The sequence below is a fragment of the Panthera pardus genome, unplaced genomic scaffold, assembly GCF_024362965.1.
Source record: "Panthera pardus isolate Hobbes unplaced genomic scaffold, ASM2436296v1 HiC_scaffold_20, whole genome shotgun sequence".
Lineage (NCBI taxonomy): Eukaryota > Metazoa > Chordata > Mammalia > Carnivora > Felidae > Panthera > Panthera pardus.
The window spans coordinates 54,935,309-54,961,261 of NW_026526766.1; the positions used below are offsets into that span (position 1 = coordinate 54,935,309).

At 39.6% G+C, this 25,953-nt stretch overlaps 1 protein-coding gene across 7 annotated transcripts in view; it reads right to left on the reverse strand.

Annotated features, from left to right (window-relative positions):
* Positions 1-2,170: 2,170 nt before the first annotated feature.
* APTX (aprataxin) overlaps positions 2,171-25,953 on the reverse strand; it is a 63,668-nt gene continuing 39,885 nt past the window's right edge. For 5 of the 7 annotated variants that reach the window (XM_053908043.1, XM_019424176.2, XM_019424174.2 and 2 more), the window contains 2 exons: positions 23,077-23,180; positions 20,730-22,308 (listed from right to left, as the gene is read on the reverse strand). In XM_053908043.1, the coding sequence (XP_053764018.1) occupies positions 22,154-22,308; positions 23,077-23,180 (259 nt within the window). In that variant the 3' untranslated portion in view covers positions 20,730-22,153. Of the gene's footprint in view, positions 2,205-2,367; positions 2,728-20,729; positions 22,309-23,076; positions 23,181-25,953 lie in introns of those variants that run through there. The other 2 variants (XR_008424227.1, XM_053908042.1) reach the window with 2 other exon arrangements.

Below are 25,953 nucleotides of genomic sequence, written 5' to 3' on the forward strand. Positions count from 1 at the left end.
TCTTCTGGTTGCCCTGAAGATGCCATTTTGTGATTACTGCTTTCCAGATTCTCAGAGTTGCTCTATACTTCTGGCCCCTCTGAGTCCCCCTCTTCACATTTCCTTCAACTCTGTGAACCACCCTTTCATCCTACCAATAAATATATTTTTGGGTAAATATATTTACCCAATGAGTAAAATTTATTTCTGTTGCTTTCAAAGAATTCTATCAGGTGCAGATCCCTTTCCATTTTCTAACCTCCAAGGAGATGAGAGAGAGAGAGAGAGAGAGAGAGAGAAAGCAAGTGCAGTAAAGATGTCTTAAAGCAAATAATAAGGCATGCCTTCACTCAAGAATCTAGTATCTAAAATCATTTCATGAAAATGACTGTTGCCGTGGCAACCTTTCAGTGTGCATTCAGTGACTTTATGTGCATTGATTAACATTTTAATGTAAACCAAACTGTATTGGCTTATTTGGCCTTGATTCCTTTTTAAATATAGATTGTTCTGTCTCATAAAAGTAATCAGAGCTTCTATTCAAGATGGCTGACTAAACAAGTAAATTTACTTTCCCCCTACAGTTCCTATTGGAATGACACTGTAAAGGAAAGCCCTCCATGTTTATCTCCCACCCACCATTCTATACACCTACATACGCACGTACACACACATACACACACACTCATGAAAACCACTAAAGTCCCAAGTCCTGTCATCAGAATCTGTTCTGATGATCCAACATGGTCAATAAGGTTAATATCCCTCCCATTAGTTGGTAAATTAAATACAGTCAAAGTCAAAATTCTGAGACTTTTTTATTAGATTCTGACAAGTTGAATAGGAAATTCATCTGGAAAAGAAACTGTAGACAAGACAATAAAATGTTAAAGAAGAACACTGATCAGACAGGCCATGACCATAGAGAAAGTCAAAGTGGATAGCAGAAAAGTGGCCCAAAGAGTCTAGAGAGATAAAGCTCTAGGGAGAGGTGTGCCTATTTCTCATCCTACTGAACCACCCACAAGCACTCCCTTATTATCTGCATCCAGGACAAGTTCAGCCAGAACTTTAGGTAGCAAATTGTTTCCAAGGCCGTATAAACCACTGAGCACCATGTAACATTCATGTGCTACCTGATTCTGAGATTCAGCAGCTCATTGACTCAGAAAACAATTTCATCCTTCCTGAAGAAACCAGTCAGGCAGTCAAAAAAGATAAATAAAAGGAAATAAAGAGGTGGATTCACATGTATTGATGTCAACAATTGATTTTACATCTTCAGAGAACTTAGGGAAAATGTTTAAATATAGTCATAAAAAGAAATAGATTTTATACACACACAAAGGATCAAAAGGATGAAGCACAAAGAACAAGTCAACTATAAGCAGCAATCCATCCAATGGCAGCATCTCACACAATGCAAGACCCAGAAAGGTGACATTAGGCAGCAAAGAAACGCAAAGGTGCTGAGTACGAGAGGCACAAAGATTCTACAGTGAAGAAAACAGAGATGGAAGCTTGTACCAGTTTGTCTCACCCTCATAGGAGTGTCCTACAAGCTCAGCTAGGTGAAATGAAAGTAAGAGTAGAGAAAGGAGGAGGAGTGGGGAGGAAAAGAAGAAAAAGAGTGAAGAATAAAGAAATTCTACAAAACCATGGTAACAAAAATTGAGAGTTTAGTAATAGCTCAATATAACTGAAATAGGGAGCCCATAACAGACTTGTGTATGTATTAAAATTTAGTTCACCATAAATGTGGCATTTCAAATGAATGAGAATGAAGGCTAGTTTAAAACGAGTTGGAGTTAGATAAAAATTGAAAAAATAAAGATGGATCCCTATGTCACACTACCAAAATTTAAATGCCACATATAATGAAGATCTAAAGTAAAAAAAAACAAAAGTATAAAAGTACCAAAAGAAAATATGAGAACATATGGATAAGGAAGGCCTACTTGAGCAAAATATAAAATCCAGAAACAAGAAATTAGTTTTATAAAATGGAATGCCTGGGGTACCTGGGTGGCTCAGTCGGTTGAGCGTCCCACTCTTGATTTTGGCTTGGGTCATGGTCCCAGGGTCATGGGATCAAGTTCCGCATCAAGCCCACATTGGGCTCTGTGCTGAGCCCATCCCAGGCTCATCCCTCTGTGCAGCCCAATCCCCTGCTGGGGATTTCCTCTCTCTGCCTCTGCCCTTCTCCCCCCTTCATGTTCCCTCCTCTGTATGATGAGAGCATAAAAAAATTAAAGATTATAAAATTAAAAGGTAATATTTGTAAAATATTTGCAATATAAGTAAAAAATTTACTTTCCCCCTACAGTTCCTATTGGAATGACACTGTAAAGGAAAGCCCTCCATGTTAAAAGAGGGAACTCAAATTTTTTTTCATGTGCAAAGGAATACTGGTAGACACTGTTCAATGTCTCTAATTTACATTCTATGCTGCTTCTGTAATAATAAAAATTTTAACTGAGCATGGATTTACCAAAAATAAAGGTTATATTTCACAGCTGCCCTTAAAGCTTGGTCACCTTTGGCTTGTGGCTGAATTCTGGCCATGGTAATACAAAAAGAAGAATCATGGAGGAGATTCCAGGAAACTTCCTCAAAGAGTATGTGTGAATCCTTGATCCCTCTCTTCATCTTTTCTTCCATCCTCCTGCCCAGAACACAGATACTTCCATCTTGGACTTGTGGTCAAGGTGAGGAGTTGGATTTGTATAGGAAGGAGTTCCCCTTATCCTGTGGAAGACAGTCAAGAATGGTATGCATGTAGATGAGTGGCAGCAAAGGGATGGAAAGTTGAGCAAGATAATACTTACTGGCCTCAATGTGCTTCATGAAGCAAGAGAAAACCTAGCTAAGAGTAAGGGAAGTGACAACTTAAGGACAATGGTACCGACATGGCACTGTTCTTGAAAACAATGAAGAAAGAACCTGAAAACAGCAATGCCACAGAATGAAAGGAGAGCCTAGCAAGAATTTAAGGCCATAAATGTGTAGTGGTACCAATCTGCAAGGTTTATTACAAGATCTACTGATACTTGTCTCTAACATCGACTAGCTTATCTGAAGATAGAAGCAAAGGAAGCAAATTGAGGCATCAATCCATGGTTGGGATATAATAGAGTGGGTTTAGCAATAGAATAGAAGTAAAAGGAGTATTTATGGGAGAACATTTTTTTAAGATTTTATTTTTAAATAATCTCTACACCCAACGTGGGGCTAGAACTCACAACCCCGAGATCAAGAGTCACACACTCTGGGGCACCTGGGTGACTCAGTCAGTTGGGCATCCAACTCTTGATTTCGGCTCAGGTCATGATCTCACAATCGCGAGATTGAGCCCCACATCAGGCTCCATGTTCAGCACAGAGAGATTCTCTCTCTCTCTCTGCGCCTCTCCCCACTCACATGCTCTCTCTTTCTCTAAAATAAATAAATAAATAAATAAATAAATAAATAAATAAATAAATAAATAAATAATAAAAAGAGTCACATACTCTACCAACTAAGCCAGTGAGGCCTCCTTATGGGAGAATATTTTAGATGATCAAACATGAGGCTCATAGAGAAGAAAGAAAGCCTAAGATGGGTTTACTAAACTGGGAGGAAGTGGCAGGACCAAGAAATTGAAGATTTTGACAATGGTGAAAAACAGAGTGGAAATGAAGCTATAGAAAAGCTAAGGGCTGGACCCAAGGATCAGGATACTTGAATTTTACTCAAAAAAATGTAATGAAAATTTTCTTCTAAACATTTCTTCTGAGGTGCCTGGGTGGCTCAGTTGGTTAAGCATCCGACTTCAGCTCAGGTCAGGATCTCATGGTTCACGAGTTTGAGCCCCACATCGGGCTCTGTGCTGACAGCTCAGAGACTGGAACCTGCTTCAGATTCTGTGTCTCCCTCTCTCTCTGCCCCTCTCCCACTCACACTCTGTCTCTTTCTCTCAAAAATAATTAAAAACATTTTTTAAAATGTTTAAATATTTCTTCTAAAAGGAAGATGTTCTAGAAGAAGGCCAGTTCCAGAATATGACCATGGAAGAGACAGGAAAAGTGTAGCACAGTGGTTAAAAGCACAGACTTTGAGCCAGGAAGAATTTCTGTTACTAGTTTTGTTATTTATCTTCACCATGCCTGTTTATAAGATTGTTGTGAGGAATAAAAGAAATAAGTTGCTTAAAGAGCTTTGTTCAGTGTCCAGCACATAATAAGCTTTCAATAATTGATAGATTTAAAAAAACAAAAAGGAGAAAAAACATAGACATGCCCTATTATTCTGTCTACTATTAATTAAGATACACAACACATTATGAAGTGGGAAAATGTAATACCTTTAACACTGATGGTAATTTTGCCTATGGGCAGCAAACATTTCCAAATTGTAATCAAATATCTAATAAGAAACAAGTGAAAAGCCTAATCCAATCATGAGCTCTTCTTTTACTCTGATTGAAAATGTCTAAGAAAATGAATACGCACTATAGTTCAGAAGGAATGCCTATTACAATGAACAAAGTCAGCAATTACAGCAAAAACTCAACCCCCTCAACTGAGCCAACATTTTGAAAAGAGGAAAGAAGTATTTTTAAATGAAAGATATTTTTAATGAAAAATATTTTAAATGAAAAAGAACCGATTTCCAGACAACAAGTAAAAAATAATCGTAAGTAAACAACCATGGAGCCAGTAGGCTTAGAGATAGCAGAATTATTCTTGGTAAAGCTGGAAAGGATGTCAGAGTTACCTAGTGCAGTCAGCATGATCGGTGTCAGAAAGCTTTCCCTAGTCCATATGCCCTTATCACTCCTCCTTCACTCTTTAAATTATCACCTGAAGTATGGGAAATGTGTACTGCACATCAAAAGTATTAAATAAACCAATTCAGCAGAAGCCCTTACAATGCAGCTGGAGAAAAGGTATAGCCCCTGTTATGGGCTAAAGGAATGACTGCACACTTGTTATCTGCTAGTTAGGTTTTAGGGCACATGGTTTGTTTGTTCTGTGATATACCAAAATCCATTTAACTCAAGTGGCTTTAGACCACACGACTATTAGGCAATACCTGCTGTTCAGTGCCTGGCACATAGCAGGTACTCAACAAAAGTTATTAAAATCCATTTGTTTACTTATGTACCCAACATTTAGTGAGTGCCTAATATGTGCCAAACATTATTCTAAACATTAGAAATACAGCAAACCCATTTTTAAATTTTGTCTTTATTTTGGTGCTATTTGCATTATGAAAGTAATGCATGATTATTGCTCAAAGTGAAATACAAAGACATATCAAAATTTTCTTTGTGGTCAAACATGGGATCAACTGTTTTAAATGTTCCATGAACATATGGGGAGAAAAGTGTTTCTTCTCTATTCAAAGGATGAAAGGTCTTTTTCCTATATTTATGAGTGCATGTGCACATGTGGGTGCTTGCATACACATGCAAAAAGTTTACTTATTCTACTGTTCAAGTCCTACATGTCCTTATTTTTTTACCCCCTGGAGATGTCCAGTTTTGATATGCACACACCAAAATCTCTTACGATAATTATTTTATCTCACCAGTCAATGAAAATGGAGATTGAAGAATCATACAACAATGAATTGAGATGCAAGAGCTAAAGTAATCCCTTTGTTAAGCACCAAATGAATCAGAAAAACATTAAATGAGTTGTTAATAGAACTGTCTATAGCCAGACTTCAAGCTGTATTACAAAGCTAATATCAGCAAGACAGTATGGTACTGGCACAAAAACAGACACTCAGATCAATGGAACAGAATAAAGAACCCAAAAATGGACCCACAAATGTATGGCCAACTAATCTTTGACAAAGCAGGAAAGAATATCCAATGGAATAAAGACAGTCTCTTCAGCAAGTGGTGCTGGGAAAACTGGACAGCGACATGCAGGAGAATGAACCTGGACCACTTTCTTACATCACACACAAAATTAAATTCAAAATGGATGAAAGACTTAAATACAAGACAGGAAGCCATCAAAATCCTCGAGAAGAAAGCAGGCAAAAACCTCTTTGATCCTGGCCGCAGCAACTTCTTACTCAACACATCTCTGGAGACAAAGGAAACAAAAGCAAAAATGAACTATTGGGACCTCATCAAAATAAAAAGCTTCTGCACAGTGAAGGAAACAATCAACAAAACTAAAAGGCAACTGACAGAATGGGAGAAGATATTTGCAAACAACATATCAGATAAATGGTTCGTATCTAAAATCTATAAAGAAGTTATCAAACTCAACACCCAAAAAACAAATAATCCAGTGAAGAAATGGGCAAAAGACATGAACAGACACTTCTCCAAAGAAGACATCCAGATGACCGACACATGAAAAAATGCTCAACATCACTCATCATCAGGGAAATACAAATCAAAACCACAATGAGATACCACTTCACACCTGTCAGAATGGCTAACATTAACAACTCAGGCAACAACAGATGTTGACAAGGATACAGAGAAAGAGGATCTCTTTTGCACTGCTGGTGGGAATGCAAACTGGTGCAGCCACTCTGGAAAACAGTGTGGAGGTTCCTCAAAAAATTAAAAATAGAACTACTCTATGACCCAGCAATTGCACTACTAGGTATTTATCCAAGGGATACAGGTATGCTGTTTTGAAGGGGCACATGCACCCCAATGTTTATAGCAGCACTATCAACAATAGCCAAAGTATGGCAAGAGCCCAAATGCCCACCAATGGATTAATGGATAAAGATGTTGTATATACATATACAATGGAGTATTACTCGGCAATCAAAAAGAAGGAAATCTCACCATTTGCAACTACATGGATGGAACTAGAAGGTATTATGCTAAGTGAAATTAGTCAGAGAAAGACAAGTATCATATGACTTCACTCATATGAGGACTTAAAGACACAGAAGAGATGAACCCAAGGGTAGGGAAGCAAAAATAATATAAAAACAGGGAAGGGGACAAAACATAAGAGACTCTTAAATGTGGAGAACAGAGGGTTACTGGAGGGGTTGTAGGAGGAAGGATGGGCTAAATGGGTAAGGGGCATTAAGGAATCTAACCCTGAAATCATTGTTGCACTATATGCTAACTAACTTGGATGTAAATTTAAAAAATAAAAATAAAATAAAATAAAATAAAATTGTATACTGTAAAAAAAAAAAGAACTGTCTATAGCTAAATACATTGTGGATTAAATGATAAAATGTTTTTTTCTTCAGAAAAATCCTTTTTCTGTTGATGTCAAATTAAATCCCTCAAAACACAACAACTACATATCAGATCATTTACTTCTTCTATGAGTCATAATTATTCCTGTTGGCTCATTTTTAATGTGGGCTTTTGTATGGTTGAAAATGACTGTGCAATTAGGTAATTCTGTTAAAAAGACAAAAATTAGGTTTTTCTCTCCAGAAACAGAAGCCATATGAATACAGTGATGAGAAACTAAAAAGCAGTTCAGAAACACTTTTAACTATAATACAAAGTCCTGTTTGGCTAGCCTACAAACATGATTGTGAGCAAATAATCTGCCTGCATTGTTCATCTTTAAAGGTCCTTCACTTTCCGGGGCGCCTGGGTGGCGCAGTCGGTTAAGCGTCCGACTTCAGCCAGGTCATGATCTCGCGGTCCGTGAGTTCGAGCCCCGCGTCAGGCTCTGGGCTGATGGCTCGGAGCCTGGAGCCTGTTTCCGATTCTGTGTCTCCCTCTCTCTCTGCCCCTCCCCCGTTCATGCTCTGTCTCTCTCTGTCCCAAAAATAAATTTAAAATGTTGGAAAAAAAAAAAAAAAAAAAAAGGTCCTTCACTTTCCTTTTAGACAACTCCCCTTCAGGTTTCAAATAAGGAGCAAATAATGTGCAAAACACAATTATGTTACGTGTATACAGTAGCCCAATCCAGAAAGAAATGAGCCACAGAAGGAGATGCCCTGCTGATCATCTTTGCTATTAGTCACATTGTTTAAAGCTTCATAGGTTTTGTATGGATAGAACACAGAGAAAACCTTTCCATAACAAAGGGCCCAGAGGATGGATACTATGGTAAGGACAGGTGTTTATAGTTCTACAAAATGTTTATTTTTCATACAGTACAACAAATGAGTTCATCCACACCTGGCCAAATGACAGGGAGTTTAATCTTGAAGTTGACCACAGCTCCAAACACTTGTGAAGTAAATTCGCTTAAAATCTTCACTCATCAGATTATTTTCCCACTTCGAAAACGTAATACTTTATTAAGTAATGTAGAAACTAGTGCTGCAAGCCCTTATCTTTAGAGGAGGGACTAAAGATTATTTAGTTTTTCTTGAAATTCTTTTACATTAAAATGACTTGTTTTGTCAAGAACACTAACTATTCATTTCTGCATCATTCCTTATGTGAGCAAAAAAACAAAAACAAAAACAAAAACAAAACAAATAAGAATTCCTATGAATAGATTGAACCAATTCTACCATTAAGTTTCCTTTGAAAACAATTCTTTGCCATAATCATCATAGTTATTTAGTGACCATCTACCCAGTGCTTTACCCTCATTATTTCATTTAATACTCTCAATCATCCTACAAGGAGTGCCTGGGAGGCTCAGTAGGTTAAGCATATGACTCTTAATTTCAGCTCAGGTCATGATCTCATGGTTTGTGAGTTTGAGACCGACATCAGGCTCTGTGCTGACAGTGCAGAGCCTGCTTAGGATTCTCTCTCTCCCTCTCTCACTGCCTCTCTCTCTCTCTCTCAAAAATAAATAAACATTTTTTTAAAATATTCTCAGTAATCCTTAAGGGTAGACAATATTACAGGTGACCTTATGAAGAGGACTAAGGAAAGTATAACATAACAAGGCCATCCAAGTTACTGCCTTCACCTCAGCCAGGTTTAGTCATTCTCAACTTGTCTGCTAACGTGCCGTGACATAAATTCAAGGCTCAGTAATCAGTTTAAGGGAGATGTTATGTGTGGGTGCAGAAGGGGGCACCTAGACGTAAGGAAAGAGTTCTAACTTCGGATTATCCAATCCCCCACTCCCTACCTTAGACTGGGTCATTACCTCACTGAGCTGTAAATTCCTCAAGCAAAGTGAAACTAAAGCCATCTTCCCCGTGGCATTGCTGCCAAGGCTGGTGACTGGCACAAATGGAGCCTCAGTACTGTTTATCTAGTGCCTCTATTCCCAGCAGACCGTATTACCTAGTTCTTAGCAGGAGAGGGAAGAAATCTCATCTTGAAGGGACCAATTTCTATTTCTCATGGCAAACATAGCATGGCAATTCCTTTTGTCCCCAAAGACCTCCCTGTCCTCACTGCCCACCTCCATGCCTGGGCAGCCTAACGCTCTCTGTGCCCATCTTGCTCTTATGAATGAGTTCCCATCTCTTTCTCAAAAAGTAATGCCACTCTGGTGTCCCTGCCACCACCAGTAACTAAAAAACAAACTCTGCCTTTATAGAACACTGTGCTCAGCAGGTCAGTCAGGCTCCTGGAAATGCAAACTGGAGTTTCAAAAGGATGAAAAGATTCCTGGAGGATTTTGTGGTGTTTTGGAGAGTGCCTCTGGGCAGATCACACACTGTGACAAGTTCTTTCCAAATTGTAACAATTCAGTCACACCTTCTACAAAGAACTGATTTTTTCACAGTTACCATGGTGGTAGCTGCCCTTGCTCATTTTCCCCCAAATCTTGAAGTGACTTGGGATTATGATACTGACGCAAACGCATGGTTTTCTAAACACTGCTCCCATTCCAAGGTGCCTATGAACTGGCAAATAAGAACAGGCAGGAGGTGAGGGAACCCTACTGATGGCCACAATGGAGTTGGAAACAGTTTGGCACATCAGGCCCAGGGAAGGCGTCCCACTCCCCACTCCCACTGTTGTCAGAGGAAGAAAAACCAGCTGGACGGGAAGTGGAGGCCTCACATTCTAGTCTAAGTTGCATGGCCTTCTGCTGGCAGTTTTACGTTTCTCCCTTGAAATTCTTCTCTTTAATCACAGATTCTCATTACAGGGAAGAAAACATTGGGAGGGAAGGAAGAAACAGACACTTCATATAAAAAATTTTCCCCATTAGATAATGCTTAAAAATTCTTTAACTAGACATTCACAGGCAAAGAAATAAATGAATCTAGACACAGACTTTATACCTTTCACAAAAAATTAACTCAAAAAGATCACAAACCAAAATGTAAAATACGAAACTATAAAACTCCTAGAAGACTACATGAGATAAAATCCAGGTGACCCTGGGTTTAGTGATAACTTTACAATACCAAAAGCACAATCCATAAAAAATAATAATAATAATAAGTTGTAAAATAAATAAATAAATACATACATAGTACTTCATTAAAATTAAAATCCCTCAACCGGGGACAAAATTTTTTCTTGTACAAAAAAAGCTGAAATGCGAACTCCAATCTTGAAAAGATAATGTTGAGGTTTAAAATCATACTAAATATAAAAGACTAACAGCAGATCCTTGACCAGGCCATACTGTTTCATTTTTGTGGTGAAGGTAAGGAGAAAAGAGATGAGACTACCCTAACACAATTATTTATAAGAAAACAGGAAAGAAAAATATCTGTGAAACACACAAGGAACAAAACCTTATCCTAGGGAGGGATAACATGATATTTTCATTTTACCACCTTGAACATATGACTTCTCTGACAGACACAAGGAAACCTGATGGCTCAGGTGCTGAAATCAGATTAAACATTTCCTTGCTATCAACAGCCAAGGCCATCTCCGTAAGTCTCAGTCCAACCCAGCATTCAATTCACAGTCTTAAATATTTTCACTATTTTAAAAATTCTGATAAAAAGAGATGTCTTAATACTAATGTATATGAACCCGGTATTTGACTCAAAAAATATAGACAAAATAATAAAGACTAAAGAATTAGGGCAAAAACAAATTATAAAGACAGTCATGAAAGTAACAAATCCAAGAGTTACTTTTCTGAAAAGTGACACTTTAATTTTTTTTTTTAATGTTTATTTATTTTTGAGAGACAGAGTGTGAGCACGGGAGGGGCAGAGAGAGAAAGACACAGAATCTGAAGAGGCTCCAGGCTCTGAGCTGTCAGCACAGAGCCTGACACGAGGCTCGAACTCACAAGCCATGAGATCATGACCTGAGCCGAAGTCAGACGCTTAACCGACTGAGCCACCCAGGCGCCCCTGAAAAGTGACACTTTATAATAAAGTGTCAAGAAACACATAATAAAGATATGAGAAATAAGAACAACAGAGATCAAAATTTCAAAAAAAAAAAAAAAAAGAATATATAATCTTTGCTAACATCTATCAAAAACCATTGAATAGATCCAATTTCTATCCAGGGGGGAAAAAAACCTTCTCCAAATTCCCCTCCTATATTCTGTAGTTTTCTAGACCTCTCCAAAGTTCCCACTTCCCAAAGGCCTCAAAGTCTTCCCCAAATGTTCACCTCATGTATCTCTTTTCATCCTTCTCCTCCCTCCCTCTTTATCATGTAGGGTTGGTTATCATGTAGAAGTCAGATCTCCATCTCTCCCATTACTGGAATTCTCTACCACAAAGGATACCCTAGAACTAATCCAGCAAGCCAAACTCCTAACCATTCTCCTCCTGATTTTCAGGTCCCATTTGCTCCTCCTCTTCTCCTCATGCTTTACATCAGAAGTCTGCGTTCCAGGCCACAAAGCTCTCACACATGAACTAATCTATAGAATTCACCCCCCATCCCCATCCATCAAAAATATATCCTCACGTCCAAGCAACATTGAAAGAGTAGCCCTCAGGAACCAAGAGGGTCATCCCCAGAACTCAAGGATGGTCCAAAATTGGAAGTTAATATAGCATGCCACATCAACATAATACTCAAGATAAATTATGGGACCTTAATGGCTGCTGAAAGACATTTATAAATACAAATAGGAAGTTGCTAGGACAAGAATTTTGAACAAAATATAGTTGATATCTCTGTGAAAGAGACAGAGATTAAGGTTGGGGGCAGACAAATCTACTTCTCTAGATCTAGTAACAAGGAAATCGGATCCCAAACTTGAATTTACCTTCACTTGTGTCCTCCTCAGGCCCAACTGAATCTGTTATAGCCTGAAATTTGGCCTTGCAGGATGTCTTTCTGCCTCTAGAGGTCTGGAGAACTTATCTTATTAAAATTATTAGCCATTTTTTGTTTTATTGGCTATTAATATAAGTCACTGAACGTGGATTACATTCTGTGATCTATTTTTTAAAAAATAAAATCTAGGTTTTCTCACATTCCCAAATACATATTCATTGTACCTGATTAGAAATCTGCGTAATAGGGGAGCCTGGGTGGCTCAGTCAGTTAAGTGTCTGACTACTGATTTCAGCTCAGGTCACAATCTCAGTCACAGACTCACAGTAGTGAGATTGAGCCTCTCTTTCTTTCTCTCTTTCTCTCTTTCTTTCTCTCTCTCTCTCTCTCTCTCTCAAAAAAAAAAAAAAGAAAGGAAGAAAGAAAGAAAGAAAGAAAGAAAGAAAGAAAGAAAGAAAGAAAGAAAGAAAGAGAAATCTGTACAATATAACAAAATTTAAATTACCTACATTCTCACCATCCAAAAATGACTACTAATTAACATTTTAGCGTATTTTCTCCCAGCATGAATTTGGGAATATAAGCACTCTTGGTGTTTAATAAGGACATAAGTTTGTCACTGGAGTTATAACAATCATTTCTGTCTCAAACCATTCAATGGGACATCAGAGGCTACTAGATTAAAGAGTTTTAACAGAGTCTCAAGGCAAGAGATTAAACATTTGTCTACCCAAAGCACCAAGGGCATTAGATGCCCTTCCATGGTATTCACAGAGTGAATTTCTGTGTGTGGTTTGGAAAAAAAGCCCTACCAGATGGTTCAAAATAATTAGGGCCTATGTGACTTACACATCTCCACATACACACATGGACACACACACCAGTTGAGAAACTTTGCCCTAGGAATTCATCGATGACTGATTTGTTTGAAAATGTATGGAGAGGGTCCATAGCTTTCACCAAATTCCCTGAACCCATGACTACTTCAAAATGTCAGGAGTCCTAGTTTGTAGAATTCTTTCCAGCTCTAATATTCTGACACTGTTTCAGGCTGGGGCATTTTTCTGCCTGCTTAGATGACAAAACTCTTAGAAAAGCTGGAGGATATAAATGAAGCTGAGCTCTTATATCAGAAGGAGATTTTGAGGGAAGCTAACCCATGGAAAATGCACACATACCCCTTTACCTTCCCTGTATATCATTTGTCTCACTTTGACAGTGCTTCTTCTAATATCAAAACACCAGAGACTTAACAACAATTACATCAATGTAAAAATAACCCCACTTTTCAAGGATATGCCCAGAAGTGTCTGCTCCCAGCACTACTGCTCCCAGTTATACTTTCTGATGAGAATAAGAGTTACTAATCCTGGGGTCAAATTAAGAAATGGGAGGAAATAAGCTATCATATTTTCAAGGCCTACCATGCATTTGACATGCCTTAAAACCTTCATCTGATAAATTCCAGAACCAGGCCTCAGCCGTGGCTCTAGTTAATGTTAGAGTCTAACCTCCAAGCCAAACCTTCTCCCCTTATCATCAATCATGCAGGTTTTACATTCTTACCAATACCTTGGTTGTCTCTCAAACTTCTATCTTAATTAGGAGATCAGTTAAACACACACCAGCCTTATTAAAAAAAAAAAAAACTTACATATTTTACTTTGAAGCATTGATTCTGAAACATAAAATAATTTTGTAAAACCATTTTGAATTATAAAGCAGATTAAGAATTTATTGTTCAAATACTGCCATCTGGTGGCCAAAGATAGTAACCCAAAAAACAGATTTCTCCTAGAAAAGATACGGAAAACCCCAACAGCCCTGATCACCTGGTTTGTTAGCAAAGATTGAAATCTGGAACGTTACATAGGAAAATATTATCTGGAACATTATATGAGAAAATCTTAACATGTTTATGTTCCACTAATTCTGATCCATAAGAGATACGCTGTCCATAAACAATGGCAACAGGATGTTTATCAAAATGTTTCTGAAAGTCAAAGATACAGCCTCACAACACATTTGACAGTTAAATTAGCTGTAACAGAAAGAGTTCTGTTTTCTTTTTGCTTTCAAAGCATGACATGAGGTTTCATTCACTCAACAAAATTTTATTGGGGTATCGTTATGTTCTACGTTCACTGAATTTCATTGGTACTTGATGGAACATCAGTAACATGTTGTAGAGAACATCATGGCCTGGTGAAGAATAACATTCCCACCCTATACGATTGGGCATTTGTGCCGTACCTGGGCCTCTGCTTCAGGGGTGAGTGTGGGCTAAAAGCTCCCGCCTGCAGGGGCCACCTTCTTGTCATTCACATTAAGGGGACATATGGTCTATCAGTTTCTCAGGTAGGTAATTCAGATAGGTGTGCCTACTGGGGACTCTCCAAAACCTTGGGTCTCCTACCTAATGCCTGACCAGCCAGATGGATCACATTTTAGTATTTGACCTACTTCCTACCCTTGCTCTGTCATGAACATTTTCCCTTTTCTGGGTTCTTAAAAGCAAAAATAAGTTTCTGTTCCCTAGTCACTGGGCAATTCTCTAGGTACTTAGTAACCTAGAGAATATTTATGATAATGGAAATGCTGTCCATAGTGGATAAGAATCCAGCTGCTCAGCTGGCTTTTTAAGCACACCTGAAAGCCTCCTTCTCTGCCCTGGCCCTAGGCTCCTATCTCCAGAATGCAGCCAATGAAAGAGCAGCAAAGGCTGATGGTCTGCTGGTGAACCAGGACATAGAGATGCCCAAGGACGCTGGCAACTCCAACCAGCATTGTAAGAGTACACCCTATAGTTTCTGGAGAAATTTCTGCAAAAGGTCCTTGGCCAGTAGCTAGTCATTAAATTTGAAAATATGATATAGTTTTTCTTCCAATCAAAGCAAACAATACAGGACAATAGTGGGGGCAGTGGATTGTGTCAACTTTTCAACTTGGAGCTGCCAGAAGTCCAGAACTGTTTGCCTCCTTTTCAGTCTTAGATTCCATGGCAACAGTGCAGAACCAAAGAGCTACCAGCACATGGGGATGATGTGTGCAGTCCACATGAGTGGTAAACAACTATTGTTTTTGCAAACTGCTTCTCCCTCGTCCATGAAATTCTAGTGGGGCCAACAGTCTTTTGGCCCTCCACCCCTCACCTCAAGATAGTCCTGTTACTTGAGATGGCCAGAGTATGCCACCCACCTAAGAGACACAGTAATTAGTCTAGAGATGAGTATGTGACCTAAGCAAAGAAGTCAGGGTCCTTTCTGTGCTTTGGCAGAAATGTGGAGGGGTAAGGGATGGAGAGGATTGAGCTCTCTCACTCTGAGGCCCACAACTGTTCTTACTGCTCCCTAGACAGTCAACCCAAAAAAGCAGAACTAAGAAATGAAAAGGGAGCCTAATGATGTCATTTAAACCCCTAGAGATTCAGCCATGCTCTTTGCCTCCCTGATAGGTCCAGAACCAGCACAAAGTGGGACAAATGAAGACTTCTTTAAAAACTTACTTTACAGATTAAGGCAGGAGTGCAAAGAATTTCTTGTGCTTTAGAAAGCTTATTGGCTAATTTCAGTCTTAGAAAAAAAAGAAAAAAGACCCAGAGGACAGAGCAATGGGAGCTAACAGGCTGAAAGCTGAGGACTTGTATCTTACAGGGAGGGACTTTAAGTATAATCTAATCCAAGGCCCTGGTTTTAAATATGAGAAACCAAGGGGCACCTGGGTTGTTCAGACGGTTAAGCATGACTTGTGATCTCAACTCAGGTCTTGATCTCAGGATTGTGAGTTGAAGCCCCGCATTGAGCTCCATGATGGGCATGAAGCCTACTTAAAATACATACATATATACATACATACATACATATGAGAAGTTGGAAGGTTCGAAGTGCAAAAGAGCTTGCTTGAGAGAATATTCACTGAGGGTTCACAGATCAGATGGGTTTAGTTTGGGAGAGGTGTTGCGACCGGCGCAACAAACACCGAGATCAGGGTCCTGAGGGTAGGGGAATGTAAGAAAAAAAAAGAGAAGAGAAGCCAGTTTGGGAACAGGAGGGTCCCCTGGGCTGATGGCCCAAGTGACGGCTTTATTGTTGCTGTACACAATCTTTTATATCAAGGCTCTTATGGATCAGGTCATTCTAAGAATAAACAGGTTTCACATGATCGCTGCCAGCCAAAACATTTAATTCTGTGTACCTTATGAACTTTCTAAACGGGTCACAACAAGACCTTGTTGATAGATTGCTAGCAAAACACAGTTCCCCTGTTTGTTTCTCTTTGACCCAGGGTAGAAAAGGGGGATAACATTACTGCCAACACCCACAGACCACAGGCTTCAGGAATTAGCTTTCTCAGCCTTGACAAGGCTTTCGTATGCCTTTGCAAGTGGGGGAATGGGAGGGGGAATCACCGGGTTGGCTGAGTCAACAGGGAGCCATTGCTCGACCCGGTCTCAGCCTGGCACCGGGGTCCGGCCTCCCAGAGAGGAGACTAGGACTGAATGCTGGACCATCCCACTACCAGGTCCTTTCCACGTTCATGCTTGTTTAATCCTCAGTCAACATGAGAGGTACATATTTTAGTTCCATTTCACAGATGGTGAAATTGATGCCAGAGAGGTTAAATGACTAACCCAGTGCCACACAGCCAACATAGAACAGAGCTGAGCCTCGAATACAAGCTTAAGATGATTTTTTTTTTCTACTCTGCATTTACATGAAAAAAATATTATGAGGCAGGACAGAAGTGAGTGGGACTTAGGAGAGTAGCCGATCCTTATTCTCAAATAAGATATCAGTGTCTATGCTGCCTGGCTGGCTCAGTCAGTACAGCATGCATCTCTTGATCTTGGGGTCGTGAGTTCAAGCCCCACATTGGGGGCAGAGTTTACTTAAAAAAAAAAAAAAAAAAAATCTCAGTGTCTGAGAGGATCCGGGAACAAAGAGATGAGTGCAATAAAGGCCAAGATCTGGTTTAAATTGTTAAATGAGCCCCTTAAATCTCCAAGTCCCAGCTGCCTTCTAAAAATTGAGGAAGTTGAAATAGATGGTCTCAAAATAAATTTGCAAAATGGAACAGGCAAAAAGAGTTGAACAGTGAGTGGCCCAGAATCCTAGAGGTCTAAACTCCTTTCCCACTGCCCCACATCCTGGCCACTCCCTTCCCTAAAGTTTGGGTAGACAGCAGCTGCTGACAAAGGAACACTCAGGCACTTGAGTGTATCTCTGATTTGATGAGTCATTCAACAATGGCCTAAATAATGCTAATAACACATGAGAACACTAATCATTAGTAGACTCTAAAACTCAAAACCCATTCCTTTATGGTAGAGTTTGTTAAAAATTTTTAAAAAGAAAGGAAGAAGAAAAGACAAAGTTAAGAAATTAAGATATTAAGAGATTACTCCCGTTCAGAGATTCTAATGGAATTTGAGAGCCCTTTTCCCCAGCTCTGACTTAAGATTTGTCATAAACTATTTAAGGTCTACTCTTCATGTTCTCATATAAAGCATTCACTTGTTCAGTTTCAGGTTTCCAGTTCAGCTCTGTCATCATATCTACCTTCTCTTTAAGCAACAAAGGAACTCCATTTTAAATCTGGTTTCTTGGCTAGAGTTGAAGTAACCATATTCAACCATTTTATTTTAATAAAACAGCTGCCTTGCCTAGGTATGACGGGGCTAAGGTAAGAGGATAGTCCCTAATGGAGGAAATACAACTTAGAGTCACAAATGTGAGTTATGTGCATTTGTCCTATTTTTTCATGCCACTATTCCCTGTTCCTTGAGAAGACTCCACCCAACTACAACACAGTAATAAGTCTGGGATAAATAGGCAAAGTAAGACCATTTTTTCTAGTGATCATGTAACAATAGCCCACTTGGGAGAGGGGGTGGCATGGGACCTATATACCTCAATATTTCATGTCCTTTTTCTGACTCCTCATTTTCTCATTTGTTTTTCTAAAACTTCTGTTGTTCAAGGTCACAGGGTAGCCTGGCTAAACAAAGAATGTAAAGGTGGTCACCTCACTCTTCAACATTTCCCTCATTATATCTCACATGTATCACATATATCATCATATATCACATACACTGTGATATAGTCTCTCCTTGGTTGCAGTTTCTTACCATTCTCATTGTGATTTTAATATCAACATGCTAAACTACATAACATTGTTGATTAGGTAGAAAATTAACTGTTTTGGCAATACCTATTTTTAAAAAGTTCACTGGGCACCTTATCTGAAGTTCAGTTAAATGTTCTGCAATTCCCAAGTACATTGGCTGAGGCCTCATCGAAATCTCTGCCTTAGTCAGAGATTACTTACTGAATCCAGCACAGTTTGTACTGTTAACATACTGTACCCAAGAGATACTGCCATTCCCACTATCCTGGGATACATTCATGATATAGCTGATCTATTTATGCAGATGACTGGTTTTAGTAATGTAGATTCACTGCCTTTTAGATAGCTCATGATAAGTCGGCCAGTCAGGGTTCCTTAACCCCTCAGACCTGCTGAAGATTTCTCCATTTCCCAAGATTCCTGCCTGAATGTGGTGGCTAAACTAGAGCGAGCAGCTCCTGGGCCTGAATTCCATCTCTAGTTAGAAGACCCCAGGATGTGCATGCACCAAAGGGCTGAGGAAGGAGCAATGACACCAAAGGAGAGCATCTCAGGGATATCCTGGAGATAAGGTCTCTCCCCCTAGTCCTCCATAGGAGGTGTCTGGGATCTCCAGACACCTCCATAGGAGGGGATCCCAGATACCTCCTAAGCTCCCATGCAAAGTGGTGACTTTTTCCTTCAGAGCAGAGGTTAAGTTGGGGTTCACAGACCCCTTAGGGAGTCCATGGAAGCACTTTAAGGGTACATAAAATGTGTACACATTATTCTGGGGGGTGAGCTTCATGGCCTTCATCATATTTTGTTTTTTAAATCTAGTCTATGGAAGAATCTTCAGAGCTCTGTGGAGATCTCCAAGTTGTAGCTACTGGGACAGAGAGAGGCAGTTAGGGCAATTCTGACAGAGATCAATGCTGAATCTCTGACATCCAGCCATATCCAGTGTATGTGACTGATTACCAGATGCCAGACTCCAGGAAGCATCCCTGAACCTGCAAGGACTCTTAGTGGACCATCTCAAGTATGGTCCGGTCCTGGAAAGGACCATTTGTACCTGGATATCTCAGACAGACCCAGAAGAGGAAAAATATATAGGCTCTGAGCCTAAGGTTAGCTGAGTTCATCACAGGTCCCAGACCAAGCCTTTGTGACTGATGTCTGAGCAGGAAGGGATGGGAGCCATTGAAAAGAAACAGTTGGGGTGCATAGGTGGCTTAGTTGGTTAAGCACCCAACTCTTGATTTTGGGTCAGGTCATGATCTCATGATTGGGTCTCATGATCTCATGCATGGGCTTCTCTCTCTCCTTCTCTCTCTGCCCTTCCCCCCTCATGTGAGCACATGATCTTTCCCTCTCTCTCTCAAAATAAATAAATATTTTAAAAAAGAAAAAAGAAAAGGAAGTCATCAGCACCAGGCCTGGTCCCAAAAAGCTTGGAGCCAGGGGCGCCTGAGTGGCTTGATTTCACTTCAGGTCATGAACTCAGGTTCATGAGTTTGAGCCTCAAATCGAGCTCCACACTGTCAGTGCAGCCCTGCTTGGAATTCTTTCTCTCTCCCTCTCCCTCTATACCTGCCCTGCTCTCTCTCTAAATAAATTTTAAAAATTAAAAAAAAAAAAACAAACAAAAACAAAACATGGGGCCAGGGGGCCTCCCCCAAATCCTGCAGAAACAAAGGGCTGGTCCCTATAAGTAGTCATTCTCCCTTATCTAATGCCCAAAGTCTCCCTGGGTCCTGAAATAAAATTGACCATGCAGAGGGAAGGAAGGCCTGCAACTAGCCCAGAAAACCAACCAGGAAACTGTGTGTGTATCCTGGCAGGGGACAGTCTAATCTGGAACTTTCAGAAATGCAAAGTGCTTTGAAGCCCAGACTTCATTTATATTGTGGTTCTCAGACTTTAGTATGAAAACGGTCATCCTGAATGTTTTATAATACAGATTCCTAGGCCCAAAGGATTGTGATTCAGTGGTTTTGAGATAAAGCCCAAGTGTTTACATGTTGTAGAAGGACACTAGCAATTCTGATCTCAGGTATCCATGGAGTGTACCTTTAGAAACAGTTTCTAGGGGCTTTAAGGCATCAGATGTGGAAAAGGGGCTTTAGAGGAACTGACTGTCCTCAGAGAAATCAATGATAAAATGCCACGAAGAGCTTTTGGTCAGCACAGACCCAATGCCCCTATGAGTCTATGGCCCCTACTGGTTAGTAATACATTTATATTCTTCAACTAATAGGGAAAATGAGTTTGATGCCCCAGAACCAAAACCAACTTTGAAGCCCAGGGTCCTTTACAGATTATTAAATTCTTCCCCTTTAAAGGTCATAACAAGAATACCTACCCCACAGAATTACATACAGTGAGAAATGGGATAATCTGAAAAAAGTATTAGAATAATGCCTAGATGCACAGGAGTTGAACAAATGTTAGCTGCTATAATCATTAATTACTACTATTTAGGACTATATGACTATACCCATGCTCAACCAAAAAACCACTGTAGCATTCTGTTTGTTTATGAAAGATTGAGGTCAGATACGGTCTCCACAAATTGGTTTTCTCCAGAGAGAAGTTATTATTAAGGGTATTCTTTTATTTTTTTAACAAACTCAAGAGCAAAAAGAGCCACATCCTCAAATGGATCACCAATGCAATCAAAAGCAACATTTTAGATTTCCTTTTACCTTTAGTTCTGACATTATCCAAAAACAGATTTGCTCCAACAGTGACATCCAAATTTGTTCTGAGTAAAAAATGAAGCTATGGGGTTCTATGCAACTTTTCAGTTAACGATGATCTCTACATGCATCAGAACGGAGTTTGTGACTATTACCTGAACTCCCAATAATTTTCAACTACCTAAGAGAGCTGCCCCAAACAAATAACTTTATTTTCAGACAAAAGATCCAAGCAGGCCAGCAAGAAGGCTTGACAGCTGAACCCTGATGAACAAACATTTGGCCGAGTATTTCCTCATCAGCCAGGAACCCCTGATATTAGAGGAAAAAACCCATCTCTCCACCCCCTCACCAAGCCTATTTGCTCAGAGTGAATAAGTACTGGTGAGACACTTTCTGAGAAGGAAGCATGGATGGTTTTGGATAGAAAGGAATGAAAGGAACAGAAGAAACTAATTTCTCCATGAAGAAAGGAAAGAGTCAGAGAAAGACAAATATCATAGGACTTCACTCATATGAGGACTTTAAGACACAGATGAACATAAGGGAAAGAAAGCAAAAATAACATAAAAACAGGGAGGGGGACAAAACATAAGAGACTCTTAAATATGGAGAACAGAGGGTTACTGGAGGAGTTGTGGGAGGGAGGATGAGCTAAATGTGTAAGGGGCACTAAGGGGCACTACTCCTGAAATCATTGTTGCACTATATGCTAACTAATTTGGATGAAAATTTAAAAAAAAAAAGAAAAAACCCTGAAGATTTAAAACCAAATAAATAAGCAAATAAATAAGTAAATTAAATTAAGTTAAAAAAGAAAGGAAAGAGAAAGAATATTACAGAACAGATTAAGATCAGAGAACAAGACCAATTAGTACCTTTAAGCTAAATACCAGACCTCTCGAGCTTCTCTTCCTCTGGGGAGGAAGGATTAAATGTACAGAACAGAAATATATAGCCTGCTCTCTGATTCCATATCTTGCATTAGGTCAGTGTGAACATGGCTTTGCTCCCCGTGAGTCAGACCTGACATGGATCCTGGAGATCAGGGCTCAGGCCTGTCCCAGACACCATCACCAGAGAACACATCCAAAACAACCCCAAATTCCTAATTCTTGAACTATTTCAGGTCATCCCATATTGGAGCCACTCAGGAACAGAAGAAGCTTTGTTTGGGCGGGGGAAGCTGCATGTTTTAATTCAAGAAATAAAAGTTCACAAGCAATCCAGAACAGGTGTCAGAAATTTGCTCTAAACAATCAGCCACACCTGCTACAAAAGTTCAGGCTCCACAGAATCACTTTGGCCAGTGTCTCCTGAGATGCTCTTTCAGCTGAGGAATGGAAGGCAGCAGCTGCTGGCACTCGTGACAACGGAGGGGCAGCTTCAAGAGCTCAGGCATCCCATCTCGGACACTCACTCTGCCAGCGGTCTGTACCATCTCTATCACAGCTGCAGGCAAAGGAAAAAAGTTCAGAGCCCAGCTACTCTAGAAATCCAATACAAGATACCCCCCCAGAAAAGAAACTCTGACTCCACATAAAAATATGCCAGGTATCCTAAAGCTAGTAAACTTGAGGTTAAACTCACTGCTGGGAATCAGATTCTAAATCTGAGCAATCTGTTTTTGAGGTAATTACATTCCTTCAGGACACACTGTAAGGAATCCATATTATTACATCAAAAGTTTGTATCATAGTGCTTTACCCTTGGTTAGCCCTTGGTCAGTGGTAGCTGCCATCATTAACATCCCAGCATACTGAAGTTCCACAGTACATACCCTGGGAAATGCTTCCTTCTATATATACACAGCCTTCCCCTGTTAATCAACCACTCCTCACATGAGGCAGCCCCCAAGCCCCTACCCAGCTGATGGCAGAAGAGACAACTGTTAAGAGCTTTCATGTCTATGAACTCCAATAATTCTCAGGACAACCTTTAAGGCCCCTGTTGTTAGAACAAAACGTACCTTTCTGACTCTGACATAACAGCTTTCTAGATCTCTACCCTCTAACCCCACCAAGAAGGCTGCTCACAGCAAAGTGGCAATCCTACTGAACCCAAATAATCCAGTTTATTTTAATGGGTGAATCTTTATAGGGAACACAAAGCTGTACATGGGCTTTCGAGGCCAGGTTATTATCTAGGAAAACAACTAAAGCAAATATAAGAACAGGTGAGAAAATGAAACAAATGTGAAAACTAAACAACACTGTTTACCTTGCGATTCTATGAAGTATTCTGTATTGAAAGAATTCCAATGTTTTTTGTTTTTGAGGCAAGGAGAATCAAAATCCTGGCTGATCACATGAAGATGTACATGGCTAGGTGAGAGGGGGGAAAAAAAAAGACCATTAAATCCATTAAAAACTATGGCTTAATCAAAATGACAAACAGTAAAAGTACAGGTATATAAAATATTGCTAGTGTTTCCATTTAATCCAATTCATTCACCCATTCACTGAAGAATATGTAATGCTTGTTAAAGGGCCAAGGATTATTCTAGCACTGGGAATTTATCAGTGAACAAAATGAGAAAGGCCTCTGCCCTTACAGAAATTATATTCTAATAATGAAGACAAATAAAAAATAAGTAAACACATAAACAAGGAAAATTCAAACCATTAACACTAAGAAAAAAATAAGCCAGGGAAATGGGACACAGAGTGCTCAGGGAGTAGAGGTTACCGCTTCATCTAGCCAAGAGTGTTCAGGGAAGGCCCCTCCCAGGCAGTGATTTGGTCTGAGAAAGCAATTAGGCAAGCAAAGATCTGGGGAAAGAGTGTTTCAGGGAGTGGGGAGGCCAAGTGCAGAGGCCCTGAGATGAGAAAGAACTTCGTGCAACTGAGGAACAGAAAGGTGATAAATACATCTGGAATGGCTGGAGCCAGGGAGGTAGGGGCCAGAACATAAAGAGTCTTATAGGTTGACAAGGGGTCTGCACTGTATTCTGCTTACATGGTCTCTGATTTGCACTTTTAAAAGATCACTCTGGCTGGCCTGCAGAGAAGGAACTATAAAGAGGATAACGATGGATACAGAGACAAGTTAGCAAGCTACTGCAGAAGTCGAAGCTAGAAATAAACACACCTTAGATTAGAGCTGTAGTATTAGGAATACATTTTGCACTCGAACCAGTAGGACTCCCTAATGTGGAAGGATTGGATATGGTTTGGGGGAGGTGCCACTTACAGAGATGGGAAAGCTTAAAAGAAAAGCAGGTTTGAGGAAGAAAATCAAGAGTTCTCTTTTGGACTTATTAAACCAAGTAAGATGCCTTTTTGTATAGCTTTGACTCTTAGAATCAGTAATATTCCTATCCCCGCAATAAATAATCAAAACCAACCAATACATGCAGGAATTCAAAATGGAATATAGGCAGTAACAAACCTAACAGTATTACAAACAAATAAGGGAACCACACTGAAGGGGGTCAGGAAAAAAATAACTTGCCAAGTGAACTTTGAACAACAGTAGTTTGGATACCGTAAAGATAAAAAAAAGCTGTATACAAATACTGTGCCCTAATGAGTAAATGTGTTTCTCACAGGGGTGTGGGTTAGCAATTCTGTAACTATTTTATGTGTACACTAAGATCGAACAGGTAAGCGAATTTATGATATCTAATGAGAGCCAGATTTTTCACTGTTGGACAAAGAAATTACAACAAAAGAAAGAGGGAGACAAGAATGAACCTTGCAGAGTTGAACTAGAGCGAGAGGTATTAGTATAAATTTTTGCTTTTCCATACACATACACAAGTAGAGAAAGAAAGAAAGAAAGAAAGAAAGAAAGAAAGAAAGAGAGGAAGGAAGAAAGAGAATGTCTGTGTGGGTTAGGATTCATGCATGTATTTCCAGGCTCTATCTGCTTAGAGGACCTAGGAGCAAAGGCACTCTGGAATCAACCACTTCTCTCAATATAGAAACTTAGTATGCATGTCTTGGTTTATAAATATCATTATCCAATAAAAGAACTAAATAAAATAAAAGGTTCCTTCCCGGGCTAGAACAGAAAAAAATATAAGATGAACCTGGAACATCTTGCTCCAGAAAATAAAGAAGTGCTCAAAAAATGTTAGGGCCATATCAAAATGATACAGGACCCAACGTAAAGGAGCTTCCAAGGACCAAAGGCAGAACAATTTGAGAAATAAAATGAGTGACAAATTAAAACCTATAGAATAAAATAAACATCCATGAGTCCTTACTGATAAATAACTGAATAGATACATAATGGGGGAGAAAGGACAGCTCTTCCATACAGAAGAATTCTAATAAATAAATTAAAGAGAATGACGGAAACATAAAAGCACCATTAGGTAATGTGGGAAATCAAATAGCTCTGTCCTGGTTAAGGAGATTATAGGGAATGCATTACACTGCTTTCTGGCTCTGCTGAAAACAGCTGACCAGTATCTAGTTAACGTGTATTTAGGGTTGCATGTGCTCATGAATTCCTTAGACCATGTTATCTATGGAATATCTTATCTTGTTCACCACCCTGCTTTCCGGCATCTGCTCTTTTGCAGTCTGGGGAATACCTTGTTTTTTTGCACGCTTTTCTAGACATTCTTACTGGCACCTACGTGCCAATTTTCATATTGCACAGTGATTTCCCTATAATGTATGCCTAATAAATACGGGAGCTTGAGAGCAGCTTGGGGTGCCTTCCCTTAGCCTCTCTTTCACGTCTCTTGACTTTTGGAGTCTTAAGTAATCCTTTCTGCTGTCCTCAGCTTTGCTGGACAAAGCCAAAAGCCAAACCCACAACTGGTGACCCCGACATGATAAGCTAAATCAGCAAGATAAACACCACAGTAATAACTGTTGCAGGCAGGACCTACCAATAAATCCTAAAACCACTGGGTAAAAGTTTGAGGACAAACAGGATAGCAGCACAGTTCCAAACTATTCAGGATATTCATCAATTACAAAGGGAAAACAGTAACTCAAGAGAGAACCCTGGCAGACATCACCATAACAAAGTGATCAAGGTTAATATCATGAGTAAAAAGCCATCTCAGCATTATGCACTCCTTGATATGGTACACTTAGAGGGACCCAACATCATCTCTGGTGTTTTGAAAGGAGGAGA